Here is a 14,748-nt window from a genome sequence, read left to right as displayed (position 1 = left end):
AGCCACCTGAGAAAAAATGAGGTCACAATGATGTTGTACAGATACGCACAAGTTCTTAGCTTCCCCAGCCTCTCGGTCAGCAGGGTGCCTGCATGCATTATATGTTGTATTCAAGCAGCTCTGATGATGATTAACATTTTGCATTTTGATGGACACTCATTTCTCAGCCAGGTGAATGCATATCAGTGCCTGGCATGATGCTGATACAAATTGTTATCAATTTCATTTGGCATCTTGACAGCTTTTGCAAGATTCATCTTATTAGCTTCTGCCTCTGGGATTGACCGGAACCGTCTATTATTGCCTTTCTTTTCTGGTTATCCAGGCCAGAAAAACAAAGACATTCCAGACTCATCTGTTGTCTCCTCAGTGCCCTAGAGTTTGGCTATAGTCCTGGCAACAGATCTTGCCTGAAATGTTACTGCAGAAACTTACAGATTTTGCTTGACTAAAAAAAAAAAAATATATATATATACACATATATATCTTCTGATGCATGATACCTGCATCTATAGCCACCCTGATAAAACAGCCTCAATTCTTTCCCATATTTAGACTCAGGGATTTTATTTGATCCCATAAACCTTGCTTTCCTATACAGGTTTTGTCTCCAACCTCTGTGCATTACAGGAGAGATGAAGGCGACAACAACATAACATTCCATAAAGTGAACTATTTCAGCACATGGGGACCAGATGACATATCTCAGTGGTTTAAGCATCAGTTTTAAAATACACCTAGGTCTTTCTCTAATGTGGGCTTATGGAGTTGTGGGATGCTTAGGTTTGCCTGTATCGCATCTGAGGTGTATGTGGGAGAGTCAAGGGCTTTCTGAAATCCACTACGTTTGCTAATGTCTACGTATATACATGCACAAAGCTTTATGTATCTTAATATTTAGCCCACTATTTGCGGAAAGGTGAGGATTGGGATACAAAGGACAAAAGGAAGAAAACATCCAAAGACAATAGTGCATACTAAAAATGTAGATGATACAAAGAGGAGACATGAGTAAAAATTCACAGACCTAGCAGAGTACATAATGCTGGGAAAACGAAGACAGGGATAATGCTGATAAATGTAAATTCAAGTCACAAATTGCATATTGTGATAGGCTCTTTCCAAGACTTAATTATAGTTCAACTGCAGAACTAGCTTAGGAAGTCTCAGGCCCATAAGAATGATGTTTTATAAGCATTAAACTCATTAGAGAAACAAAACAGAATGAAAAACCACCCTAGCATCATTTTTCTCATTTGCACCTGGGCTTGCTGATGTTGTTTCTGCTGACTCCCCATGTTTTGAGCTGCAGAGGAATCACGCAAGAGAACTGCATCTATGAGACCTAAAAGTACCTGTAACACCTTATTAAGACGACAGTTCCATCAACTCAAGCACCTTATTCATGCCCTTTATCCCCTGCTTTTTCCCCTTTCTGTAATATGTAAAGGGATACCAACAAACATGGAACAAACCTCAAATTAACCTAACAAGACAGCTTGTAGAAATGACCCACTGAGAATAAACCAATATTTGAAGAATCCAGGATAAACAAGTACTGAAGACAAAACACAGAGGTGGGGGTGCATTCAAAATGTAGCATCATAAAAAACTGATAGCATGTTAGGGGTTTCACACTGATGTGCACCAGAGGAGATGGCTAGGCAATTAATTTATATACTGCTATAACTGCAGAGGTTAGAGCCAAATATGGGGCTGATTTCTGACATTTCATACTCTCTTTTGGCACTCTCCATACACGCAGATTTAGTTCTTCATTTTACCTCAGGCAGTTTCCTATGCATGGAGCAGTCAGCAGTCACTTAGGTTAATTTATAATGAGTGGAGCAGAATAATACATGCTGTTTTATTAGCCAATTCACTAGACACTAACACGGCTCTAAAACTCAGTTCCAGGGCAATGACTGATACAAATGTCAAAAATATGAGGTTAAAATTGGACAGGGAAACGCAGAAACAAACCATGAACTGGTATGAAGAAGGTAACTCCAGGAAAACATGCCAAATTGCATTTTCTCATGGTGTCTTCCTGCATTCAACGCATTTACAGGCATTCTGGCCAAACTGGAATTCTGTGTCACCCAGGTGATCATGAAGCCCCAAGAAATTATCTGCAATTTCACCACAATGGGTTCCCGTCAGCTGGATCTCTGCATGTTTTCTCAGTGAACTCATTCCTGCTGATCCCAACAAGACTTGCATTGTTAAATCTAGGAAAAGGCTATCAACACCATGCAAACTTGTCTTGTGATCTTAAGCGCTGTGTCATCGGACCATGGTTTGTGTCAAATCTCTGCACTAATGTCAGATCAGCTCAGGAGTCAGTAGAGTTAGTCTACTCCCAATTTAAGCACTGTGCTTATTTTAGTGGGAGAAATATGCATTCTTGAACAATACTTCCAAATGTAAAGCCAAGTTCTGTAATGCATAAATTGTACAATAAAGTTGTAAAATGCACAAAAGAGACCAATTTTAAAAACTAGCCACCTAAAACTAGAACCTGATTGTCACGTGCAAAAGACACATTTGTGCCCAGGATGGATTAAAAAACTACTCTGGAGATTATGTTAAACTAGAGGTAGATGACTGTGGTGACACCTTTTTTCTCAGTGACAGACTTTAGTACTACAGCTATGCAATATAACACGTTATTGTTCAGTTTCTCAGACAGAGAAACAATTTTACTTTTGTCATTTGTCCTACAGGACACATTCTCTCATTCACTTCAATATGCAAGGCACTGCTATTGCAATACCACTCGCATCATCATGCTGTGCTAATTTTAAAGATGATTCCATAAGGTTTGCAAGGAAAAGGACTGTCCAAGGGAAAGCAGAATGAACCTCCAACATTTGAGGGTAAATGATAATCAGAAATTCATCTAACATACGAGTGTCTAACAAAAAGAAAACCTGGGTTCAAATGCAAAGAGTGCAGTCCACATTATTAAGCCTCTTTTTGTTCTGATACTAAAAGGAAAGCTTATCTTACCTGGTAATGAACTCTCTGTGTAGTAGAAGTTACCGACTGTAGATCCTAGTAAGAGGATGAAAGACATGCCGATGATGAAAAAAAATAAAGCAACAAGAGCTGTTTGCAGTTCTACTATCCGAAGTAGTTGGGCAAACACAAATAACTTTGGAAGTATTTCTCACTGGTTTTAAGTATATTAAATAAACACCACAGAATAGTCATGGAAAGCTCAGTTTAAATTTGCATGCATTTGGTGAAAAAAATGGTTTTTAAAAATAGAGAGATTATGTTAATGGATCTTCACCATATCACAGACCTATTTGTTCCATGAAAACTATCTAAATTTAGAACATCAGCAATAAAATGAAAGAAAAGATACAAAAATCCAGAAATCTTTTTTGCAAATATTTCTGAGTAATTAATGCACTGGCATTAAAACCACTGGCAGCTCTCCCTATTCTAAGACAACCTAACGTCAGGGAGGTCATATCAGAATGACCCTAGTATTTAGCAGGGTTCAGGAATCAAATTTATTTTAACAGAGATTTTGTCAAATAGTTTTAGCTCATGACATAGCCTACCAAAAAGCCTGGCCTACAGGCCACAGCTCCCCAGTTGGCATGCAAATTGGCAGAGTGCAGAAAGCCTTGGCACCTCCATTCCCAGCAAATGGGTCTGAGCCAAATCACGCAAAAATAAGTAGTACAAACCCTGCAAAAGGTTGGAGAAACACAGATCCTCCACAACCGCTATGGGTAATTCAACCAGAACATCTAGCTGTGCTTCCTTCAGGGCTGTACAACTACTCTCCACCCAATACTGGCCATATTAAGTTGCCTGAGCTCAGTCTGAGATCACATTAGTAACCTGCTGAGAACATCATCCCTATTATTTCAATGTAATTTTCCATCACCGGATACCTCAAATATGCATCACCTTACAATATGGTTTTATGTCTGTAAATAATAGCCACACCTCAGGTCTGAATGTTCAGAAATGCATTTGATGAAGGGAATCCTGGCTGAAATGGAAAAAAGTGAAAGCCTGTAGTCAGATACTAAGTCCCATATTCAGGCTGCAAGTGCAGAGTTTCAAAACCGCAGGGAAGCCAGTGGCTCCCAAAGAGTTCAGTGGGAGGGATGAGGTTCATAGCTCCTATGAAGATTGGACCACCTATTTAGAAACCTACCTAATGTCCTCATGCTTGCACATGTTGTTGAAAGATAACAGTTAAAGATTAAAAACAGTCAGAGACAGTATATTAATGAAAATCCATTTGTTTTATCACTAAATGCATACACACTTAAAATTATTCAGGTAATGGGGCATTTGGAGTCTCCATTTCCCAGACTGTATGGTAGAATGAACTCTCATGAGGCAAGGTGTTCAAGACAATAAGAGCAACATCATTATTAGCTGCATAAGCATATATTTCTGTGTATTTGGAAATATCTAGTTGATATTTGTAGTGTTTATTGGTGTCTCAGATTACTCCATGACAGTATTAGAGAATGACATTTGCATAATTAGACCCACTCGAATACCACGATGTTTATCCTTACATAACACACTTTCTAATCAATAATTTGTGTAATTTCAGCAATGCATGTGGAGAGTCCTGGTATTTCATTCCAATTCAAGGAGAAGTAAACACACCCATCCACATCAATTCTGTTATCATTTTAAAGGAGTCAGTATGACTTTTCATTTCCTGTTTAGAAAATATTTTTCAGTGCTAGTCTTGCTTTTATTATCATATCATAACTCTAAAGTTTTGTTTTCAGTGGTAGGCAAACCGCAGTACTCTTAATATATGGTTGTTGCAACTATTAGACCTCTGAACTCAGAACTGAAAGAAGCATAACATAGATTAACATATGACACCTGAATTCACAAAAACCTCACCTCTTGTAGACGGTCAATGTACATACGACAAGTCTCCAAGTCACAATCTCCTCGTACCACTATAATTCCTAGGGGAATGGCTGGAAAATCAAAAACAAAGAACAACCTCTTTAACTGAAGTCTCTCGAACTTTAAAAGATTTGCAATATGCTGCTTTTTTTTTTTTTTTTTAATAATGTCCTCACAAAAGCTTTCTGCTATCTAAATCTTAACAGTCATTTAAAAGCAGGAACATATTATTCATCAGTAGTTTCACTCATTTATAATTATCAAAGATTCTGGTTTTCAACTGTCTTTCATACCAAAGAAGCTGAAACAGATTCAGTTAAATTGTGTACTTCATCGTCTGACGTCAACATCATTTATTAACCGCAAAGAAAGGAACATACCCCATAACAAGAGTTTAGGGAGGTGCTCTTATACACTGAAATAAGAGAGTGATATTTCATTTTCAGAACACTTAAAAGTCTACAAAAATTATTTAAAGTAATGAAAGTCACAGCCTGAAGTCACAGCCTGATTTCAGAGAAAACTGTCCAGCACCATGTTATTTTGATGTAAGGCTGCTTTCAAATCAAAACAGACATTATTCCATCTACATACAAAATTGACACAACTTCTCCATATTTTCTCAGGGAAAAAAAAAGAGAACTTGTAAAAATACTGCAAATAATTCCCCTCAGCTGAGAGCAGCATTTTTAATAACAGGGGATTTAGGTTTCCCCAACCATTCTGTTCTTGCAAACCCAAAACAAACCCACAAAAAGAACAAAAGAGAAAAAAGTATACGTGAGTCCACAAGGAAGGTACCGAGAGCTACCTACTAAGATCTCAATAAATAAAAAGGAAATAAGTGAAAACTCGAGTCCCTGATTTTCTAAAACTGAATTACTGAATGAAGTTCTTTTTTCTCCCTGGAGGGTCTTTAATCAAACAATGGCTCCAAAAAGTAGGGGAGCAGCAGGAAAGAGATTTATATCCTCATATGAAGTATCCCAGAAGGAGAGCAGAGTATCAACTCATAAATAATTTTGGTAACTGGATAACAAGAAGTAACATAAAGTCACTGACAGTTCTGAGATAAACAGAAAAAACAACTGTGCTGCAGCCCCTCCTGCCATTCAAAAGAAGTTGATTAAGAGGGAGAGATATTTTTCTACTGAGAAGTTTTTCATTCTGGTAAGAGAATAAGACAGTCCTAAAAGACAATGGGGAACGTGGCTTATATTTTTGTGGCCCACTGAGGCTAGAAGCACAAAGAGAAGCTCAGTGGTCTCGGGGAGAAGAGTAGGGGAGCACCTATGGCAGTCAAGGTCATTATGGGCCTCAGAGGCCAGTGCAGGGCTCTGGGGACACATCAACATTGCTGCCAGCATTGTATTTGGAAAGCAATTTGAACAGCAGAAGAGCTATGAACCCGGGAAAACTGGAAGCAGGGGGGAAAAAAAGCCGGAGAGAGAAACAAGAAATTAAAGAAGGGATAGGCAGGAAGACCAGGGAAGAAGGGAAGAGCCCGCACTTCTGAAGCAATGCTGATATCCAATAGTGATGCCCATCTTCCTGCTCATTTTCAGAAAGGCCAGAAGGGAACAGTGCTCATTGCAACCTCTCAGAGTTTTTCATTACAGAACAGAGACTGAGAGACAAGCAAGTGGAATGAGGGTCAATCGCAAGGTTTGCTTTACACGCTTCGATGCTCTGGGTTACAGACTGATTCTCTTTGCTTAGTGTTTATTATTGCTTAACCTGTGCTGACAGGAGAACCTTAAGCTCTTAGAGTACTTAATGGCTATTTAGTTTCAATTCAGCAGATCCCTCTGCAGACCTTGTTGAAAGAAGCATTTGTTAAATTCATTTATAGCACTAAAAAGTGAATTGCAGCAGACACGACTGCACCTCCAACAGCTACAGAGTACTAGGGAGCTACACCACTGGCTCATAAACTGTCACCCGTGATTTTGTCTCTTTTCTATTTAATTCCTTCCTTCATGGAGGAGTATATGCACTTAATGGGGACCAGAGTTTTGACCTGCTGAAACAATGCAGCTAACGCAGAACTGAAATCCATAATGATCACCATCCCTGACAGCCCAAAGGAGAAGGACCTTACGAACATTTGGAATTCTAAAGAAATCCACCAAAATGTCTGAAAAGAAAATACTAATATGCAATAGATAGTTTAGCAGTGACATTTATGTGCCTCATCTACACAAGTGAAGAAGAAAGTCATGATTCACAGGTTTAATTAAATTGTGTCCCATCTATTCTTGGTGGTCATAGAATGATTCTGGAATTCTGGGCTGGGTGACTTTGTTCTTAAAAAGAGATGTGTGACTTTTGCTGCCTAGAAATCCAGAATTAGCAGGACCTATGGCTTTATGGGTTAATGGCTAGCTAAGGGATAAGGTGCATGAGGTGGGTCTCAGATGGTTCCATTCCATATAGTTCATGCTCATTTGAAAAACCTTTTAAGTCATTACTGGGTAACACTACAGTATATGCTAAAATATTGCTTGCCAAAGGTTTTTTTGTTTGGGGTTTTTTTTGTTTGGTTTTTTGCAAGACCCATTTGGCTTTCAGCAAGGAAAATATTCCCAGTCCTCATTTTTATCATAAACCACAGTAAGTACGCACAATGCACCATGCAGCCAAGATTTTCAAAGTGCTTCACAATGGCTGCTGTTCGAAAACAAAAGCAAATCCTTAATGATTGAAATGATGGGATTGTTGCTCATTCTAAATATAGGGCAATGCTGTGCAACAGGGGCAAAATGAGGTAAGTTATGATATATCAGTTAAAGGCGTAAAGTTAACATGCATGGCATTCAATGTCATTGTGGACACTGCCATTCAGGAATAAATGAACTTCTACCTTTTCTGAATAGTGCTGTGTGGATGAGGATGTGGACAGTACAGGACAGTGCTGTAGGACACAGTGATTACTAGATATCCTCCCATCTCTCACCTGGCATAAAGTCTTACATTAAGAGCACAGGCACTGCAGAGCAACTTTCCCGTACCCCCATACACTGTCCACTCCTGTGAATACATGGATATATCCAGACATGGGAATATGCCAAAAATAAGGGATAGTCTCAGATCATGAGCCAAGCCACAGCTTTCAAGTGCCAGATATTTTTCTCCCGAGGCGCCTGCTCTTCTGGCCCCTTGCATCCAGCTCCCAGTTTCTTTGTTCTTCCTGAATGGTGGAAAGGACTTTGTCCAGGGAGCTGTGCATAGAGACTCTAACACTGCAGTGACGAGCAGCAGTGCAAGAACCCCAGGAGATGAGGCAGGCAGACAGTTGCTTCATATTCTGAACCAGTACTGTGGAAAGCTTTTTGTTCCCAGCTACACTAACCAAAATCGAGTATCAGCAGGAAGAGGGTGAGGTAGGTGCAGCAGTATGGCTAGCATTGTGCTCTAATTGACTGCAAGATTAGTAGTGATTTCCTAAGTCCTCATGAAATTAGCTATGGAATTTATAAACAAAGAAGAAATCTTCCACCTATTAACTGCCCATTATGCTGCATACTTAAAGCTAGTGAACTCTTTAGCAGTACTGAGAACAGAAATGGAAGAAGCCTGAATATACTGCTTATGACACCATGAAGAAAAAATAAAACTCAATTAACTTCCCCATTTATTGTTATGAAAGGATTCAATTTGTGATCTAAACACCATGATTAACCCACTCAAATCCCAAACAAAACAGCCTCAAGACAGATCATTAAGGTAGATGTGAATGCCAGGAAAACACATTCTGAGTCTGACACACCTCAGGGGACTGGAGAGATTAAACATTTACAACCCAATGTCTAATGTAGCAAATAAAGGATCCTCACTACTGAAGATGTTATAAGAATGTCATTTTCCTGAGGGGTTTCCACTGACATTAGAAATGTGAAGGACCAAGTAAATTCTTGGGAGAGAATTCTAAAATATTCAGACATTTTACATTAAGAGCTTTGGCTTTCCCAGTATGTTTTTAATACAACTGAGTTTGTACAAAAGGATTTTCTTACCACACAAATCTAAGCCATGTGTCTCTTCAGATCTCTTTTATTATACTGACAAAAACTAAGCCTCCTTAGGTTCATTGGTTGCTAGTTTTCTTGGCAGTAGTGGTCCAATTTTAGTGTCTTCACATGTCAGGAGGTAAAACACAATGGAAGTTATCAGACTAAACCAGACCACATTTGAGAAGGCGGTCATCCCCTGCAGGCTCTCAGTGACTTCTCCAATACCCTGCCATGAAAAGGAAGAAGCTGCCCAAGTCAAATGAAGAGAGAACTTGTCCCAAACACCACACAAAAGGAAACAAGTTATAGAAAGAAAACTATGAAGAGCTGGGAATCAAAACTGACAGGGAATGGATACCAGGACTAAGAGATGAAAGAAGAGGTCTGCCTGAACAATGAGTAAGGGTTTAGGATTAAGAAAAGGAACAGGAACCTGAGCTGTAAGATCTGCAGAAACAGACTAAGACAGGCAGGAAGGATGTGTGTGGGATGGGATAGCCAAAGAGGACAAACAAGACTGAAAAGGTAAGAGGAAATCAAATCAGAAAAGCAATAGGAAAGAAAACAGTAGAAGTAGAATATGCACAGAAAAATCTCACAGAAAAGTCTATACCAGAAAGACAAACTATAGCATGATTTCCTGGAAAGTCTGAAATGGAACTTAATATTCTTGTGTCTCCCCACTCCTCTAGGGTAAATATATATTTACATCTATTTGGAATACTGTACATCTCTTCTAGTTTAAAGGAGATGGCAAACTTACAGGTGACAGTTTCCCCACTAGCTCAAAAGGCAGAGGACTGTTGAATGTAAATATGCCCCATGTGGAGTCAAGAGAAGGTAGATTTAGGTTAGATATAAGAAAGAAATTCTTCACAATGAGGGTGGTGAGGCACTGGAACAGGTTGCCCAGAGAAGTTGTGGCTGCCCCATCCCTGCAAGTGTTCAGGGGCTTTGAGCAACCTGGTCTAGTGGAAGGTGTCCCTGCCCATGGCAGGGGGGTTGGAACTAGATTATCTTTAAGGTCCCTTCCAACACAAGCCATTCTATGATTCTGTAACTCAATGATATGAGATAACATTTCAATGTTTTGGATTTACTCCTTCCTCCCAACCCAGGCAATGATATACCATGTTAAATAAATGATACTATGACTACAAGATCAAGAGCTCAAAGTTAGAAAAAGCCAAGATTGAAGTTGCCTTTTTCAGCACCTGTATGTATATTCATTGTGCTGCTCCCTTTAATTATCCGATCACATCCTACTTTTTCTTCTGTTGTACTCCTGTGTCCTTCTAATCCTTGAATGTGTGTGTGTGTGTATGCGGGTCAAAGCGAGAAGTGTAATTCACTGTGCTGTCTGGACAAAGCCCACAAGGTTTCATCCATCAAAAGGCAAAAAGAGATACTTCCTTTGACACAAGCAATGCCTTTGGCAACTTCCTCTTTGTTTTTGTCATTTCTGTTTCAGTTACAAACATTTATCAGTGGTTTGCATCTGTATACACCAGCATGAGAATCTGGGAGCTCAGTGGCAGCAGAGTTGCCAATATTTAACTCACTGCTGGCTTCTAACCCTCTTGGTTTCATCTTGCTGGGTGACTTTAAGCAACCCATCCAACCCTCTCAGTTTCAGATCTTACTAAATCGCTGTGACAGAGAAATGCAGAAATTAGCTAATGTCTACACTATACAGGTTGAGAAAACAAAGCTGTTAGAGCAAGGCAGTGGCTTTTAAACAGAGTGAAATTTAGTAGACAGTCTGTAGGTAATGCTGCCTTTTACAGAGCTTCTACAGATAAGCCACCATGTCCCCTAAGAGACCTCCTGACAAATACGTGACCGTTGGTGCTTCCTTTACAGGACGGAATAGGAGGTTTGTAGCTACGCAACCCATCTCACCTAAACCCATCCAGATTAAAGTTGCTTCCCAACATGGGCACATTTCCTTCAGTGGCTAATCTCCCCTGTCCTGACTCCATCTGCTAATTCAGGTTTCCCTCATCATAGTAGTCACCTAGCAGGAGGTCCTCTGCTCCCCTATGCCCTTTACATTATGGATATTCAGGATGTAAATACAAAGTCCTCAATGTTGACCTTTTCTTATTTAGCTAGTTGCTCAAAGTCACATGGAATAGTCTCCAAATTAACCTCACCTGCCATATACCTGAGCTTTAAAGTATCAGAATGCATTTCATAGATCAGTGATTCCCAAACTGTGGTAAGTATATTGCTGGTATGAGGAAGCTACAGTATCTCTGTACATGTACACATCCCAAATGACTCACAAGCTTGTCACTCCATGTATCTCTGTGTACCTAGGATAAGGACTCCTACGATGACCCCAAAACCCTCAGATAACCCACAGAAATTAAAGGCAGAAACATATGCAATATAGACATCTGGCTAGATATAATCAGAGAGAGAAGAATTCAAGGTTAACATCATGTCACGTTACACCACGCCGCACTCCCACATACACACAAAGCAAGGAGGCTGCAGAGAAAATAATTGTTAGATTGCAGATAGTTCAATTGTTATACACATGGAACTAAGTTTTCTTCAAAAATTGCTTTTTAATCTAGTGTGCCATTTTATTCAAGAGGAGGGTTCTTTCCTTATTATTCAATTCCTTATTTCCTGATAAGGAACAGCTGCCTCTGTGTAAAAAGACAGCGTGGGAGACCCGAAGCTGTTCAAGAGCTGAGAGATATTTCTGATACTGCCACCACTGCAGTCAGGTATGATTCCTCCTTAATCTTAGTGGTATTGAACAAACTAAGATTGGTTCTCCATGGCTAGAGCATACAAAAAAACAAGTTAAGGGCAGTAAGAACCAACATATTCTATTTAAAAAAAAACCACCCGTGCAGCTACTGCTGATGGAGAGCTATTTCACAGCCCCATCTTCATGGTGCAAATCTACAGTAGTGTTGGCAGGAAGGACTAAGAAGGGTTGAAGGCTACTTGGTCACTACCTAGTCTATGGTTGGTTTGTTTGTTGATTTTTTTTTTTTTTAATATAATTAATTTCTGCATATACTTTCATTGTCAGGAATTTCTTAGTAACATTGGAAAGGGGAAAATAGGGTGTCACAAACAGAAAGATTTTGCTATTTTAGAAATAACTCAATTGTTCCCCCACAGTGCTGCTTTGGATCACACTTTCCTGCAATAACAGGAAATCAGAGAGAGTGCACAGAAGATATACAGGCAAGACAGACAGAATTAAGTTCTGTCCATCTAGAAACATCAATCCAACTCACTTTTTGAATACAATAGCCTTGGTTATGGTCATGTAATGTACAACTATCATATTGGGCAGAAGGTGGTGAAGCTGGTGACTAGGGTGACAAGTGCTTGGGGCATGTATAGGGAGGTGTTAGAGAAGACAACTACATTTGCAGCAAAGAACATTACAACATCACTAAAATGCCAACATATATCCCCTTCTTAAAAAAAGTGCATGGAAGCATTCACCCCGCCTTGCTGAAGGATCAATAAGCATCCTCTGTACCATCATCAATCATCCCACAGACAATACTGAGATGTTGACAGAAGAAAGAATGAAGGGGAAAAGAAGGAGCATGGGGAAGGAAGAAAGGGACAATTCAGAAACAGCATCTTGGTTAAATGCCAGCTGCAGTGACGAGAAAAGTAGAAAGCAACAGAAGGAGAATGGGCTAAGAACAGTCGTGCCCTTCAGAGGACAAAATGACATTCTTTAATTGCTCAGGAGGTTTTCAAAATGAGGTGTCTACCTCCAGCAGAGTGAAGATTAATCTTCATGGAACAGTTTTGTATGACAAGTTGTTATATGTCAGGAAGTGCAATTTTAGGTGAAGTAGTTGATAGAATCAAATCAGTATTTCAAGCAAACAAGGGGAACGAAATGTATTTACTGTGAGTTAAAATGATCCAGATTATTACACTGATGTCAGAGCTTTCAAAACTCTATTATGGAGACATGTAACAGGAAAAAACCCATAATAGCTTCTTTGCTGTTTTTCCTTCAGGGATAACAGCATGACTCGTTATTAACTGGCTTTCTTTTCCTGTTCAGATTGCTGTGAGATTCTGGTTTGGTTTTCAAATGATTTAGGGAGGTAAAAGCGCTTTTAATCCTTGTGGGCAGGGAATGCATAGTAAGTATAGTATTCTGGAACTAAGTTGTAGGTATTCTGCCAAAGCCTGGACAGATATGTAAACTGAGTCTCTTGCTAGCATCTAGTGAGACATACATGCGCCTGAGAGCTACAGTCATGCTGAAGGAAGCTGACCTCACTGACAGTGACAGGCCTCGTAGAAACACTATTGTAGAAACAGGGCCCAATACAAGTGCTCTTGTATTTTGCTAGTGCACAAGTATTATCTGCATTTAAGTTTTTCATTCAGACTGACAAAATTTCAGTTATTCACCTGCCATGGAAATTTATTTATTTCCACTCTCCTCCCCCCATAATCATTTTCTTTGGTAATGAAGGAGAGTCACTTCTCCTCCCTCAGCAATCCCCTCCTCCCCCTTTAGCCAACTAACTTTTAATGACAATGCTCCATGAGGTGATTTGCTGGATGAGCACGTAGTCAGCACGCTTATTTCACATAAGTATTTAGCATACGATAGAGACAGGCAGGCAGCAATCCATAGACCTGCCACCAGAAAACCATTTAAAATGTATACAATTAGCTATGTCAGAAATGCAATTAAAATGTCTATCTGCTCTTCTTAAAAGGAAGATTTATGTGATTTTTCAGCTTCCTTCCTCATAAAAACTTAAGTTATGTAGTCCTCTAATGTAACAATGCAGCTTGATGACTGGCTATGCCTCAGTCTCCAGAAGAGATGAAAGCATCTTGCAGAAAGCCACAGGAAAACTGGGACGTTAGGTCTGTGCTCAGTATTTTCCCAGGTATTTTCCATTTTTTACTTCATGGAATTCAAGGAGCTGGCTAGAACATTTAAAACAGTTTGGTTTCTGACTGTTTAGAGAGCACTTCTCTTCCCATATATAATTTCCTTCAGTCGTAATTAGTATCACCCAGAAGTCCTCAAATCAAGATCAGCCTCCTGAAAACTAGAGGTTGGACAATTCTGACAGGAGACACTTAAGCTATATGTCCAGAGAAGTAGGCTGATGACCATCAGTGTATGCTGTAAGTTACATGTTCTTACACGGGACACTCCTAATAACTGCAAAGGGTAAGGTGAGGTATCTTTTCTGATTTATTTTAGGTTGATGGGGATATTATTTGCTTTCTCATATTTTAATGTAAAACAGTAAGGCACAAGCATTACTGAGACAGCTAAAAGAGGACAGATAGAAAAAACAACTTCATGAAAAATGTCTGGGGAGAATACTCCAGTCCACCTATGTTATATTATCAAGCTGGCCATGCAGCAACTTAAAAGAGAGACAAAAGGGTCTTACTGCAAATGGCCTGCCAATGCCTGAAAGCAATCATTTTAACTCTTGATGGACAAATGTCTACTTTTTGAATGAAAACCTCTTAAGCACACATCCAGCAAGTGATCAAATGCATGTGTAATCTAAAACCAAATCTCAGAGGTTCTAGATCACTCTCTGGCATTTTTTATAAAGTTATCAGTATGGTTTTTTTCAGGTGACAACATAAATACTCACAACTGCAGTGACAACAATGTAAAAAGTTGTATATTTTGTGTCAGAACATGTAAATGGCTCTTAAGGACTACATAATATATACTAAATACACACACATAAAATTTATGTCCATAGTGAGGATGGATGAGGATAGTTCTCCTCAGATGGGAACCCATAGGACGAACCATCAAATGAACCAGATTGTT

At 39.4% G+C, this 14,748-nt stretch overlaps 1 protein-coding gene across 4 annotated transcripts in view; it reads right to left on the bottom strand.

Annotated features, from left to right (window-relative positions):
- The window catches only part of DGKI (diacylglycerol kinase iota), a 230,121-nt gene that overhangs the window by 65,484 nt on the left and 149,889 nt on the right, over positions 1–14,748 (bottom strand). For all 4 annotated transcript variants that reach the window (XM_076340326.1, XM_076340343.1, XM_076340353.1 and 1 more), the window contains 2 exons: positions 4,900–4,979; positions 3,013–3,057 (listed from right to left, as the gene is read on the bottom strand). In XM_076340326.1, the coding sequence (XP_076196441.1) occupies positions 3,013–3,057; positions 4,900–4,979 (125 nt within the window). The remainder of the gene's footprint in view (positions 1–3,012; positions 3,058–4,899; positions 4,980–14,748) is intronic.

The sequence above is a fragment of the Aptenodytes patagonicus genome, chromosome 1, assembly GCF_965638725.1.
Source record: "Aptenodytes patagonicus chromosome 1, bAptPat1.pri.cur, whole genome shotgun sequence".
NCBI classification, from domain to species: Eukaryota; Metazoa; Chordata; class Aves; order Sphenisciformes; family Spheniscidae; genus Aptenodytes; species Aptenodytes patagonicus.
The sequence above is the reverse complement of the archived record's forward strand: the minus strand, read 5'-3'. Positions and strand labels throughout refer to the sequence as shown.